This window comes from Amblyraja radiata, chromosome 18 (genome assembly GCF_010909765.2).
Source record: "Amblyraja radiata isolate CabotCenter1 chromosome 18, sAmbRad1.1.pri, whole genome shotgun sequence".
Taxonomy (NCBI): Eukaryota; Metazoa; Chordata; class Chondrichthyes; order Rajiformes; family Rajidae; genus Amblyraja; species Amblyraja radiata.
The window spans coordinates 26,129,168-26,143,547 of NC_045973.1; the positions used below are offsets into that span (position 1 = coordinate 26,129,168).

The following is a 14,380-nucleotide window of genomic DNA, read 5'->3' on the forward strand; positions in this document are numbered from 1 at the left end:
CTATAAGATCTTTGCTCACAAGTCCCTTTGCAGCGATGTTGTCCAGAGATGCTGTCTGACCTGCTGAGTTACCACAGCACTTTGTGACCTTTCAGTTTGTTAAATGTTAATGGTTTATTTTGGAAGACATAGAGGTAGACCATTATAGTCACAAAGTGCTGGAGTAACTCAGCGAGTCAGGCAACATCCCTGGAGAACACGGATAGGTGACATTTCAGGTCGGGACCCTTCTTCAGACGATAGTATTATCTCATTTAACTGTATAGCATGTAAACAAAAGTTTTCACTGTAACACGTGACATTAATCATAAACCAAAATCCCCAAATACTTCAGTTAATATCTCCATATGAAGGAATCATAGCCTAAAAAAATAACTGTCTCTCTCTCTCTCCACTCTTGCTGAGAGTTTACATTTTCAGTGTTTATTTCAGATTTCCAACAGCCGTATTTGTATTTAATTTCTAATTACTTTCCTTGTCTGGTTAACTTGTTACACTGTGTAATAAAATCAGCATTAGAGAATACAGTTTAATATCTTGACCTTTGTGCATTTAATATTGACTAAAGAAACTCTCAGCCTCCCTCCTGGCAATGGACTTCCGGTTACTCCCGTGCCCCGGGACTACAGCCCCCAGGATGCAGTGCGCTGCGGCTGGCCTTACGCATGCGTGGTAGTGCATCCAGCCCGAGGAGGCCGGTAGTTGGGGTCAAAGATCTTCTAGCAGAGCGCTCCGCTATAGGATCTTTGGTTGGGGTCGACTGGCGGGAGGTCTGGGGCTGGGTGGCGATGGCCAGGCCACAGGTTAGCCGGGCCGGGCCGGGGTGGGGTAGGGAGGTGGGGTAGGGAGGTGGGCTGGGCTGGGCTGGGGATAAGGAATAGTTCCTTCCTTCCATAGTTAGTTAGTAAGTAAGTAAGGGAGGTGTGACTGAGGGAGAGAGTGATGGATGCGAGTGAGGGAGGGAAGAAGATGTGAGGCAGGGAGGGGGTGGTGGAGTGGGGGTCGTGAGGTGGTTAATGAAGGGAGGGGGTTCTTGGTTTCTTGGTCCTCCAAAATATTCCAAATGGAATTTAAACTGGAGGTGGTGAAGGGAGGGCTTAAGCCAGAAAGGTTTATTGGGAAGAAAGAGCTACTATAAATTTAGTTGCATCTGGTTGGGGAACTATAGTTGGGTGGAGATTATTCCATGCTTTAATTGTGCGGGGGAAGAACGAATTGCTGTATACATCTGTCTTTGTAGCTGGGATCACAAATTGGATCGAATACCCTCGTCTGTTCCTAATTGGTTTGGGTTTGGTTTGGGGGGGGGGGGCAGGATGAGGGGGCTGTGGACTGTGTGAAGGAGGGATGACTGTGTGTGGGGAGGCTTGGTGGAGTTGGGAGAGGGGGTGATACAGTTGGGTATAGTCTGTGACTATTCTGACACAGCTAATCCTGGCCAATTCCTCAGTTGTACAAAAAAAGCTCCCAGTGATTCCAGCCTTCCAACGACAGGGAGAAATTGCTTTCTAAAGATGTGTAGAAAGGAACTGCAGATGCTGGCTTATACCAAAGATAGACACAAAGTGTTGGAGTAACACAGCGGGTCAGGCAACATCTCTGGGGAAAAAGGATAGGTGAGGTTTCAGATTGGGACCCTTCTTCAGACTGAAAGTAGAGGGCAGGGAACTGGAGGAAAGAAAAGGCCAGAATCCCTGCATTGTTCTGGCCTTTTCTTACCTCCAGTTCCCTTTCCTCTACGTTCAATCTGAAGAAGGGTCCCGACCCAAAACGTTGCCCATCCATGTTCTCCAGAGATGCTGCCTGACCCGCTGAGTTTCTCCAGCACTTTGGGTCTTGCTTTCTATAATCGTTTGTGCTTTCATTTGTCTAGATGACTCGTGTTGAAGGTTTTGATTGCTGATGTGATTTATTTGAATCGTTCTCACCTTGCAGTTGGCAGAAGACATGGGAACGGATGAACATGTGAGGGTCACATCTCAGAAGAAACCAGGCTTCCTGGATCGTCTCGGCGAGACCACGGGGGGAATGCTGGTGGGATTGGCAGCCTTCCTGCTCTCCTTCTACCTCCTCTTCACAAATGAAGTAAGAGTTTGATTGAGGGCTAATCTCTAATCCATGTGCGGTGCTCTGTGTGGGGCACATTACAGTTCCTTGTGCTTATTCTACCCAAAGCAGAAAGTCCAGGAGTCGTCACCTCGAGCGATGCCGAGAGTAGAGGGGGTTTAAATCTCATACGCACCAGGACTGGACCTGGGCAGTGTTCATCACTTTTGTAATCTACTTTGTTCCTGGGTGTTTGAGTTGACGAGCCAGGCCCTGATGCAACCAGCCAATGTGCTCTCCACCATCTGTGTATCTTGCCATCTCTTCACTTCTCATTTTATTTATTGTTGCCTGTATCATTAATGCACATAGTTAAGGGGCCCCATATCTGAGGAAGGATATGGTGGCATTGGAGAGGGTCCAGAGGAGCTTTACGAGAATTATCCCGGGGATGATTGGGTTAGCGTGTGAGGAGCATTTGTCAGCTCTGGGCCTGTACTCGCTGGAGTTTAAAAGGATGAGAGGGATTCTCATTGCAATATTGAACAATGAGAGGCCTCGTGGATTGAATGTGGAGAGGATGTTTTCACTAGTGGGAGAATCTCAGACCAGAGGGTACAGCCTCAGAATAAAAGGATGTACCTTTAGAATGGAGATGAGGATTATTTTAGTAAGAGTGGGGAATTTAGGTAAAATTGTAAATTGTCCCTAGCGTGTAGGATAGTGCTAGTATATTTGTACGCGTGATTGCTAGATGGCACGGACTCGGTGGTCCGAAGGGCCTGTTTCTGTGTTATTTCTAAAGTAATGTCTAAAGTCAAACAATTTTGATTTAATCTCCTCCTGGTGTATCATGTCAACAAACGAATCTGTTGTCCATTTGGGAAGGGCTGGGCCATTTATTGTGCTGAAGTAGCTATATAAATGCAAGGCCTTAGTGCTGGGTGCATGAGCTTTCTCTATTGCAGTGATGTCTTAGATGTGTCTGCTCTCCACACAGGGAAGGTGTGTGCAGACACAGAAGTCCCTGGACGAGGGCCTCTCCCTCGTTGTCCACTTGAACGATATCTACAGCCCGACGCCGCTGAATGACGGGAAGCTGGTGCACTTGATTGGACCTCTCATGACGACACAGGTGAGTGGCCACCATTCTGTCCCCTGCGACTGATGGTTCGAATCCCAGACAGGATGGGGGTGGTATTCAGATAAGTGGAACAGATGCATGTTCCGAGGGCGTGTAGAGTAGTGTAATGTTTGTCATGTCCCCCCTGGTTATCAGGGCTACACTGTTCTTATTCCTCGGGCATCTTCATGCCTGACCTCAACCTCTCACCCAAGTTCAACAGCTGCAGTCGAGACTCCAGTTGTGCCAGAGGCAAGTCTATCGACCTCTGAACAGCCCACACTGATTCCTGGTTTAGTTCAGAGAAACAGCACAGCAACAGGCCCTTCGACCCACCGAGTCCATGCCGACCACCCTAGTTCACACTAGTTCTGTGTTATCCCACTTTCTCATCCATTCTCTACGCACTGGTGTGTAGGAAGGAATTGCAGATAGACACAAAAAGCTGGAGTAACTCAGCGGGACAGGCAGCAACCCTAGATAGGAATGGGTGATGTTTCGGGTCGAGGCCCTTCAGACTGAGAGTCAGGAGATGAAGACACCAAGATGAGGATGGTAAGGTGTGAAAACAGGACATCAAAGGAGATGGTGATCAAGGAAAATTTAGAATAGATCATTGTTACCTTGGAGAAGTTGACAACGAAGCATGCAGAAAAATTTAATCAGGCTGACAGACTGGTCAGAGAACTGGGAAGGGGGAGGGAAAGAGAGAGAGAGAGGGAAAGCAAGGGTTACTTGAAATTAGAGAAGTCAATACTCAAACCGCTGGGGTGAAGCTCCCCAAGGCAACTCGGTGACCCCTGACTTTAATCGCTCCTGTCAGCGGTCATGCCGTAGGCTTTCTAAACTCTGGGCTCCGGTTATCCTTCCCTAATCCTCTCTCTTGCGCTCCTCGATTGAGATGTTCCTTAAAGCCCAGAGACACAAGGGACAGCAGAAGCTGTAGCTAGTGTTGTAGGCAACATCCCACAGGTCAGGACTCTTCTTCAGACTGGGTTTTTTAGATTAGATAAGCGTTAGTTCAGATAGGCATCCTTGTTGGCATGGACAAGGTGGGCCGAAGGGCCAGTTCCGTTGCTGTACTGCTTTATGTTGTTAAGGGCCTGTCCCACTTACGCGATCTTTACAGGCTGCTGAAAATTCAGCGGTGACCAGAAAGACGCTACGACTTTTTGGAGACCTCTCATGACCATAGGAGTCCTCTCACGACCATGCAGCCTGATCTGTTCACTGTTCCAGGTGCTGTGTAAATGCAGAGTGTTGCCACTCAGTGAATCTTGCTTTGTAGACTGTAATCCAAGTCGTTCCAGCAAGATGTCTTCCTGACGGCCGTTGTGTTTCTTTCTCCGCAGCCCCTTTACGATCCAAACTACGGCATATCGCTCCACGTGGTGAAGCTGCAGCGGCAGGTCGAGATGTACCAGTGGGTGGAAAATGGCGACTCGAGGTTGGTAGGTGGGGGAGGGGGCGATCGGTGACGGGTGGGGGGAGCGGGGGTGATGGGCGGGGTCTGGGTAGGTGGGGGAGGGGGCGATCGGTGCCGGGTGGGGGGAGCGGGGGTGATGGGCGGGGTCTGGGTGGGTGGGGGAGGGGGCGATCGGTGACGGGTGGGGGGAGAGGGGGTGATGGGCGGGGTCTGTGACGCGAGGCTTCCACTGCACCAGCTGGGGGTGCAGTGGGAGGGCAGGGGCGGGACGATCAGTTTGAGTACTAAACGCATCCTTCAGGCAGTCCTAGGGCACTCTCCACCCAATCAGATGTGGTGACTTTGTGCGTGGGAAATCGTGTCACTAATCTGCGTGTCTTTGAAGGATTGATGTGGGCAAGACAGTATTTACGTGGACTTCACCAAGTGCTGTGCTAGAATGTAGAACAAAGATCAAAACTGCACAGGAACGGGCCTTTCGGCCCATAATGTCAATATAAACTACTCATCTGCATTGTTTGATGTTCCTCAGAAGTTGTTCTTATTATTGCCACACGCATTGAGGTACAGCGAACAACTGTTCTGCGTCCTATCCAGATAAAGAGTTCAAGAGAGTTTATTGTCATGTGTCCCTGATAGGACAACAAAATTCTTGCTTTGCTTTAGCACACCAGTACATAACAGTACCCACACATGAATATAATCATATATAAGAACATAGAATACAGCGTAGGAACATGCCCAGATCCCTCCCTCCAGCTTTACATTTCACTCCTCATCTGACACCCTTTTGTCTCTTTTTCACCTCCAGCCTTTGTCACTTACTCCACCCATCTGCCTAACACCCCTCACCTGTATCCACCTATCACTCACCAGCCTCTTTGTTTCCCCTCCCCCACCTCATTAGCAGCTTTCCTCCCCCACTACTCCATCAGCCTGAAGAAAGGCTCCAACCCGAAACGCCGTCTGTCCATTCCCTCCACAGATGCTGCCTGACCCGCTAAGTTCCCCCAGCACTTTGTGTTTAGCTCACACGCGAGTGGAAAAAGAAAGGAAACAGTACAGTTTAAAGTTAGAGCAGCAGGGAAAGTGCAGGGGGGCATGTAAGGTAGATTGGGAGATCGGGAATGCATCCTTAGCTTAAGATGTTTTGGTTTTATAACTTGGAGATCCCAGGTGAGAGCTAAATTTTAATCACTCCAATTTTATCCTAGGGATTACGAAGAGAATGGTGAAAAGAAGACAGAGACCCGCTATTCGTACGGTAAGTCCCATTTTCTCTGGCTTATGGGACGTGGGCAATGGCTGAAGGGCGAGAGCTGACTGACCGATGAGTGGGGTGGCTGTTTCAGAGGGCAGTTCAAGATCTGCCTTGTAGCTGTGGCCTGGAGTCACATACACTGGCCCTGGTTAGGAGACACAAGGCATTTACAGTGGCGTTCCGGCAGAGCTGCTGCCTCACAGACCCAGTTTCAATCCTGACTACGAGTGCTGTGTCTGTGGAGTTTGCACGTTCTCCCTGTGACCGCCTGGGTTTTCTCCGGGTGCTCTGGATTCCTCCCACATCCAAAAGATGGGTAGGTAGGTCTGTAGGTTAATTGGCTTCTATCAATTGTCCCTCGAGTGTTGGATAGTGCTGGTATATGGGTGATCGCTGGCGGTGCAGACTTGGTGAGGCCCTGGTCTGGTGTCACGTACTTCAGGTGAGGATGGCAGATTTCTTCCCTGGGAGACATCAGCAAACCAGATGGGTTTGCAAAACAATTGTGCAGTTTCATAATCACCCCGTTTACTCCTCACCTCTAGCCTCTGTCACTATCTCCACCCATTACGGTATGAGCATTGAATCCTCTAATTTCGTAATACCCTCTCTAAACCTCCCTCCCCCCCCCCCCCCCCTCCACTCTTTCCGTTATCTCACCCCAACCCACATCCTGGTGTACGCGCAACTCCCCCGCCATTCCCACCACGAGCCACCATGTTCTTTTCCCCTCCTATGTACGCTAATTTCCCATCCAGAATCCCGTTTCCTTTTACCCCCCCCCCCCCTTCCACCCATATCGCTTCCTCCTGCTTTACGTTTCACTCCCCATCTTCTCTCTTTATCTGAAACCCTTTTGTCTTTTCACTTCCATCCTTTGTGTGTCCAGGCTCTCCACAGATGCTGCTTGACCCGTTGAGTTCCGCCAGCACTTTGTGTTCCGCTCAAGATCCCTGCGTTTGCAGTTCCTTGTGTCTCTCCACTATCTCTTGCCCTCTTCTCTTGTTCTTCAGATACCGAGTGGAAGTCTGAGGTTGTCAGCAGTAGGAACTTTGATCGGGAAATTGGACACAAGAATCCAAGGTAAGGATGTGGTACATTTAGTTTAAGTAATTAGATTTGAGTATAGCAATGGGAAGGTCATGTTGCAGTTGTATAGGACATTGCTGAGGACACATTTTAGAGTATTGTGTTCAGTTTTGGGCACCACAGATGTTTCGGAAGGAACTGCAGATGCTGTTGTTGCTTGAAAGAGTGCAGAGAAGATTTATCAGGATGTTGCCAGGACCCGAGGGCCTGAGCAATAGGGAGAGGTTGAGCAGCTTAGGACTATTCCCCGGAGCACAGGAGGATGAGGGGTGATCTTATAGAGGTGTATAAAATCATGAAGGGAATAGATCGGTAAAAGTCTCATAGGGGAATCGAGAACTAGAGGATATAGGTTTAAGGTGAGGGTGGAGAAATATTTAATTGGAACCTGAGGGGTAACAAAGGGTGGTGGGTGTATGGAACGAGGTAGTTGAGGCAGGTAGTATCGCAGCATTTAAGAAACATTTAGACAGGTAAACAGGATAGATATAGAGGGATATGGGCCAAGCGCAGGCAGGTGGGACTAGTGTAGATGGAGCATGTTGGTCGGTGTGGGCAAGTTGGGCCGAAGGGCCTGTTTCCACATTAAGACTGTGAATCCATGACTAATAGAAGCTGTGTTGAGTGATGGGACCAGTTGACCAAAATAGTGGAGAGTTGGACAACCCAACACTGGGAATCTTGCAAGTTCCCAATCCTTGGGTACAGTGAATCCCCCGAAGTGACATCTCTCCCTGACCAGTGGTGGTGTGAGGATGGACGTAACAAGCTGGAAGTTCCCTGGACATTCAGAAAGCTGGAGGAGAACTCGTGGTGTTCAAGACTCGGCTGCGGGGTGTTAAATTAAAGTAACGGGTAGAAGGTATAGGAAGGATGTGACCACAAAATGTAATTACTGCACAGGGTAGAGTATTCTAAAGATAAGAGGGCACAGTTTTAGACTTTGGAGAAACAGCCCACAGAGTCTGCGCTGACCAGTGATCACGTGGTGCACTAGCACTATCCTACACACACCGGGGGCAATTTACTACAAACCTGCATGTCTGGGATGTGGGAGGAAACTGGAACACCCAGAGAAAACTCATGTGGTCACAGGGAGAACATGCTAACTCCATACAGACAGCCCCCGTAGCCAGGATCGAACCTGGGTCTTTGGCGTCACTGCGCTGCCCTGAAGTGCAAGTTGATAAGTTCAGGGTGTTGATGGCTGTCTTTTCATCAGCTGTCGACCACAAAACCCTTTTGTTGTTCTTCCCCTCCCAGTTCCATGGCCGTTGAATCGTTCACAGCGGTGGCTCCTGTCGTTAACCTGGGCAACTTCTACCTCTCCAAAGGTGAGCACTGTTCTAATTCTGGTGACAAAAGCAGATGGGGGGGGGGGGGAGGAAGCCTAGGAAGTGGAGAAAAATCTGGTCACAGATCGGGAGGGAGGGCGCAAGGTTTAGGAATGGTGGCACAAGAACTGTAGGAAAGCAGGAGTAGGCCCATCAAGCCTGCCCGGTCCATCACTGGTACTGACCTCCCTACCGTCAAAGGCATCTACAGGAGGCGCTGCCTCAGAAAGGCAGCCGGCATCATCACAGACCCACACCATCCTGGCCACGCTCTCATCTCGCTGCTACCGTCGGGAAGAAGGTACAGGAGCCTGAAAACCGTGACCTCCAGGTTCAAGAACAGGTGGGGCTTGGGCAAGTTGGGCCTGTTTCCATGTTGTGTGATTCTATAACAGAGTTCCTGCAACTGGCAGCCACCCATTGTACTTCACACTAACCACAACTCTATCTTGGCAACGAACCACTATGGACTTTGCACTACTGAACCGTCCTCTCACTAACCAGAGAGCGGTGCTGATCTCCCAGCTACCTCACTGGAGATCTTTGAACTACTTTAATCGGACATTGTCTTGCACTAAATATTGTAGCCTTTAGTCTTTACCTGTACACTGTGGAAGGTTTGATTGTATTAATGTATTCAAAACCATTCATTGAATTGATTAAAAGATACAACATGGAAATAGACCCTTCGGCCCACTGAGTCCATGCTGACTACATCGATCTGTGTGATACAATCATATATAGTCTTTTCTTTGACTGGATAGTCAAGTCACATTTATTTATATAGCACATTTAAAAAACAACTCTCGTTGGCCAAAGTGCTTTACATTTGTTATAAGAATAGTATAAACAAACAAACTACATACATATAGCCCTGGCTCAGTGGACATCAGGAAAGGCTTGGGAGTATAGATAAGTGTTTAGTCTTGACTTAAAGGAGTCGATGGAGGGGGCAGCTCTGATGGGAAAGGGGATGCTGTTCCACAGTCTAGCAGCTGCAACCGCAAAGGCACGGTCGCCCCTAAGCTTATGCCTAGACCGCGGGATATTCAGCAGCCCCAAGTCGGTCGATCTGGGGGACCTGGAGGATAGCACGCAACAAAATATTTTCACTGTACACGTGACAATAATAAACTAAACACTGTTGTTGCTCTATGTACTTTGATTTTTGTACGATCATAGTCTGGTTTACTGATAATTTAAAATATATATTTGTTGAATTGCTGCAATTAATGTGCCTGCAAAACTGCGGGAGCAAGTAAGAATTTCATTGTTCTGGTCTGTTAAATAGATGGTTCAACTCTCTTCTTGTTACCTTTCAGGACTAATTGAGAAAATTCAGAGCTTTAAGAAGATGCCACTGAGCAAGTTTGAGGCCCCCCATGCGGATATCACTGTGCTGGATGATTACTTCTACCACAGCAGAAACCCCCGGAGCCCAGAGGTAAGCAGCCAATCGCTCTGGCACGCACCGTGAATGGGGGACAATGCCCTGTTGGCGGGATCTCACTGTACCTGTGTTAGGGCCGCACAGTGATGCAGCCGGTAGAGCCGCTGCCTCACAGCGCCAGTGACCTGGGTTCGATCCTGACCTCGGGTGCTGTCTGTGTGTGGAGTTTGCACGTTCCCCTCTGACTGCGTGGGTTTCCTCCGGGTGGTCCGGTTTCCTCCCACATCCCACGCCCCATGTGTGAGGGGAGTGGATGAGAAAGTGGGATAACATAGAACTAGTGTGAACGGGTGACACATGGTCGGCGTGGACTCGGGGGGCCGTACGGCCTGTTTCCATGCTGTATCTTTCAATCAATATGATGTTTTTGAAAAGATCGTCCCGATATCCACCTCTGACTGCCCATGACCCTGCCTGCCACTTGTGGCAGCAATTTTGGTGAAAGTCAGCTGTGGGCTCATTGAAGGCTAGCATGGATTTGAAGGGCTGCATGATCTCTGTCTGCTCCCAAGCTAAGAGGCTGTCGACAACTTGGATGCAGTTTGTGGTGTGGGGAAGCTGGGGGGGGAAACCTCTGCTTGGGGAGTGAGTGGGGGCGGGGCAGTGAGGGAGGGCAGGAGAGTGAGGGGGAAGTGCGAGGGGGTGGGGACGGGAGGTGGAAGCTTGGTCAGGAGGGGAGAGGTGGTGGTGGGATGATCAGTGCCACCTGCTGCAAACTGCTGCTCTCCTTTCCCCAGGTTGGGGATGTCCGTGTGTCCTTCCATTACGCAGGGCTGAGCGGCCAGTGGTCTTTCCTGGGACCGCCCTACACGGTAGGCCTGACTATGAACCCCCCCCCTCCCCTTCCTCCGTATGCCCCTCCCTCCCCGTGTCTCCCTCCCTCCCCCCCCCCCCCGTATCTCTCTCCCCGTGTGTGTCTCCCCCCCCGTTTGTCTCCCCTGTGTGTGTCTCTCTCTCCCGTGTGTCTCTCTCCCCCGTGTGTGTCTCTCTCCCTCCCCATGTGTCTCTCCCTCCCCGTGTGTCTCTCCCTCCCCGTGTGTCTCTCCCTCTCCCTCCCCCCTTGTCTCTCTCTCCCCCTGAACCGTGGCCTGAGTGTCGTTGTGTGTGTGTACTTGTCCATAGGTGACGGTAGTGGCTCGCCAGCAGACCAACGTTCTGGCCGCCTACTCCACGCAGGCGGGGAACCATCTGGAAATCCTGTATGAGGAGCAGCTCTCAGCCACGGTCAGTGAAAGCACGGTTACTGGCCCTGTCATGTGTGTGTGTGCCACCGGCGGCAGAACCCCCCCCTCACTAACCCCCCCATCCCAGCTCTCCTCCCCATCCCCAACCCTCCCCTCCATCACTAACTCCCCCTCTCCCCCCCCCCCCCCCCCCCCCCCCCCCCCGTCACTGTCTCCATCTACCCCTCATCACCATCCCCTCGTCTGTCTGTGTGTGTGTGTGTGTGTGGGGGGCTGGCAGGGCTAAACCACTGTGGGGTGGGGGGGGGGGGGAAGAGAGTCATATCGTAGCGTCACACAGCACGGAAACAGACCCTTCAGCCCAACTCGTCCATGAAATCCAAGATGCCCCATCTACACTCATCCCACCTGCCTGCATTTGTCACAAATCCTTCTAAACATTTCCTATCCATTTACTTGTCCAAGTGTCTTTTGAATGCTGTGATAGTATCTGCCACAACTACCGCTTCTGGCAGCTCGTTCCATACACCCATGTCCATGTGAAAAAGTTGCCTATCAGGTTCCTATTACATCTTTCCCCTCTCACCTTAAACCTAATCTGGTTCTTGATTCCCGTAACCTGGGTAACAGACTGTGCATTATTTCCCCTATCTATTCCCCTCATGAATTTATAAACATTGATCACATCACCCCCGGCCTCCTGTGTTCCAGGGAAAGAAGTCCCAACCTTTCCTTATAATTTAACCCCTCCATCCTCAAATCTTCTCTGCACCTTTCCCAGTTTAATGACGGTTCCTGTATCAGCTCTACACTGAGCTGCATATGTGGTTTGACCAATGTCGAGTACAGCTTAGTTTAATTTAGAGATACAGTGTGGAAACAAGCACCGACCCACCGAGTCCACGCTGACCAACGACACCCCATACACGAGCGCTGTCCTACACACTAGGGACCATCTAGAGGCTCCCTGCGCTGGGCTGTGTGACTCTCTCTCTCTTTCTCTCTCTCTCTGTGTTGCAGGAGGTGTTTGAGAGGGAACACGCGGCCAACTCCACGCTGACCTGGGCACTGCGAATTGCCGGCTGGCTCCTCATGTTCGTTGGCCTCAAGCTGATGGTCCGCATCCTGCACACTCTGGGTGAGTCTCTCTCTCTCTCTCTCTCTCTCTCTCTCCCTCTCCCTCTCTCGCCTAGGGTCTCGACCCCAAAAGTCACCCATTCCTTCTCTCCAGAAATGCTGCCTGTCCCGCTGAGTTCCTCGAGCTGTTTGTGTCTATCTTCTATGCCTCTCATAATTTTATATACTTCTAACAAGTCTCGCCTCAACATCTGACGTTCCAGAGATACAATTAATCCCTTGCTCAGTTAAACACAGTGCAGGAGGCGGCGGCTCGGAGCACTGGACCTTGTCCTGGCATTTACTGAGACTGGCAATCAGCATTACTGCAGTGCTGGGTGTCAGAGAGGAGCACAAATCTCTGGAAACTCAGCAGGTCAGGCAGCATTTACTGGGAGAGAAAGGGTGAATGTTTCAGGATGCAGATTCCCCACCAGATTAAGGAAAGAGAACCTTACTACCTGCACATAATTCATATCCCTCCACTCCCTGCATGTCCAGGTACATAGATAGGATAGGTTTAGATGGATACGGACCAAACGCTGCCTACCTAAAAGCCTCTTCTGAGGAAAAAATCGTTTTGTTGCAGAGATCCTTCCATAAGCTAGGGTACTGTCTGATTCACCTCTACCTCATTGTGGACTTGTCTCTATAACTGATGCATTACCATGCACTCTGTATCTTCCCCTTTGCTGTACCTATTGTACTTGAGTTTGGCTTGATTGTATTTATGTATACTATTATCTGATCCATTTTGATAGCATGCAAATCAAAGCTTTCCACTGTATCTCAGTACACGAGACAATGATAAACCTAAACCTTCAGACATTCCTGGAACTGCAGATACTGATTTATACCAAAGATAGCACTTCAGCACTTTGTAACTATCTTCAGGTTTGTAGGTTAATGGGCTTCTGTACATTGTCCCTAAAGTGTAGGTAGAACTAGTGTACAGGGTGATCATTGGTCGGTGCGGGCTGCAAGGCCTGTTTGCAGCTGTAACTAAACTAAACCCTTCTCTGTATCTGCTCCCTTGCAGTGGACTGGCTGCCGATTGTCCGTGACCTGGTCAGCCTGGGCCTGACGGTCTTTGCGCTGTGCGTGGCCACCTCGCTGAGCTTGCTGACGGTGGCCGTGGGCTGGGTCTTCTACCGACCGCTGCTGGCTCTACTGTTGACGTTGCTGGCTCTCCTCCCCATGCTGATGGCGAAAGCCCGTGACCGGCCCAAGACCTTGTGAGCCCAGCAGCGGTCCCTGGTCCGTGGATCTGCCCACCTCCACCGTGCAGTGTCTCACAGACCCACGGGTCTGGTCTACCAACGCACTTTCTCTGCTGCCGTGTCTATTACGGGCCCACTGTTCCCATCCAGCTACACATCTCCACTGTGCCGTCTCCTCCATCACAGATTTGTGAGTCTGGCCCACAAACACGCCTCCACCATGCAGTGTCCATCACTGGGCCACAGTCCCATCCGCCTACCTATCTCCACTGCTGCTGTTTCCTCTGCCACCGGGTGATCCCGGTAAACCACTGTACCAAGAAAACCTACAACAGCCCCCCTACCTTAAAGCCCCTCGCTCATATTCAGTGGCGAAGGGGTCAGGACTGATCTATGCTGACCAGGACCAATGGCACCTGTTGTTGTTGTACCGCCGGCTACCAATGTCCCGGTGACCATCTCACTCACGATGCAGGGCTGCAGAGTTTGGCACCGTTTGCTTCTTCATTCGCGTTCCAGTTCTACGAGGGGTTGGGATATTATGGGCAACTTTTCTTAAGAAAAAAATAAAACAATCAATGTATTGCCGGGTGATTATTGTTGACAGCCGCATTTAAGATGCACTGGTGTTTCACATCCAGAAACCCCTGCTGCATGGCAGCGTGGGGTCACCACCCAGACGATCCACGAGACCACTAGTACGCCGCACCCAGCTGAGTTCTGGGATACTAGCAGAGGACAATGTACTGGAGGAACTCAGATAAAGTCAAAACTCGGTCTCTTTTTCTCAGGCTAGAGGAATCAAGAACCAGGGACAGAGGTTTATGATGAGAGGGGAAAGATTTAACAGGAACCCAAGGGGCATCTTTTTCCACACAGCGGGTGGTGAGCACATGCAAAGATGCTGGAGGTGATACAATTACTTTAAAAGACACACTTGGACAGGTACGTGGATAGGAAAGGAATGGAGGGATATGGGCTGAATGGGGCATCTTGGTCAGCATGGACGAGTTGGGCAGAAGGGCCTGTTTCTGTGCTGTATGACTTGTTGGAAGAGTGATTTCAGTCATGTGGATACGACCCACCCTCCCCCCCCCGGCCGACCTTGCATCTAATTAAAGTCCAACGAGC

At 50.3% G+C, this 14,380-nt stretch overlaps 1 protein-coding gene across 4 annotated transcripts; it reads left to right on the forward strand.

Annotated features, from left to right (window-relative positions):
• Window positions 1-680: 680 nt before the first annotated feature.
• Window positions 681-13,832, forward strand: tmem43 (transmembrane protein 43). Of its 4 annotated transcripts, none has more exons than XM_033036951.1 (12): window positions 681-698; window positions 1,936-2,085; window positions 3,047-3,181; window positions 4,522-4,616; window positions 5,810-5,859; window positions 6,870-6,939; window positions 8,209-8,279; window positions 9,602-9,723; window positions 10,467-10,541; window positions 10,852-10,953; window positions 11,934-12,051; window positions 13,069-13,832. In XM_033036951.1, the coding sequence occupies exons 2-12, from the start codon at window positions 1,948-1,950 to the stop codon at window positions 13,266-13,268; spliced, it is 1,176 nt and encodes a 391-aa protein (XP_032892842.1). In that variant the 5' UTR covers window positions 681-698; window positions 1,936-1,947; the 3' UTR covers window positions 13,269-13,832. The 4 variants fall into 4 exon arrangements, with proteins under 4 accessions (XP_032892842.1, XP_032892840.1, XP_032892841.1 ...); XM_033036949.1 differs by having other exon boundaries at window positions 695-803; XM_033036950.1 differs by lacking the exon at window positions 681-698 and adding an exon at window positions 750-803 and having other exon boundaries at window positions 1,874-2,085.
• The last annotated feature ends 548 nt before the right edge of the window (window positions 13,833-14,380 follow it).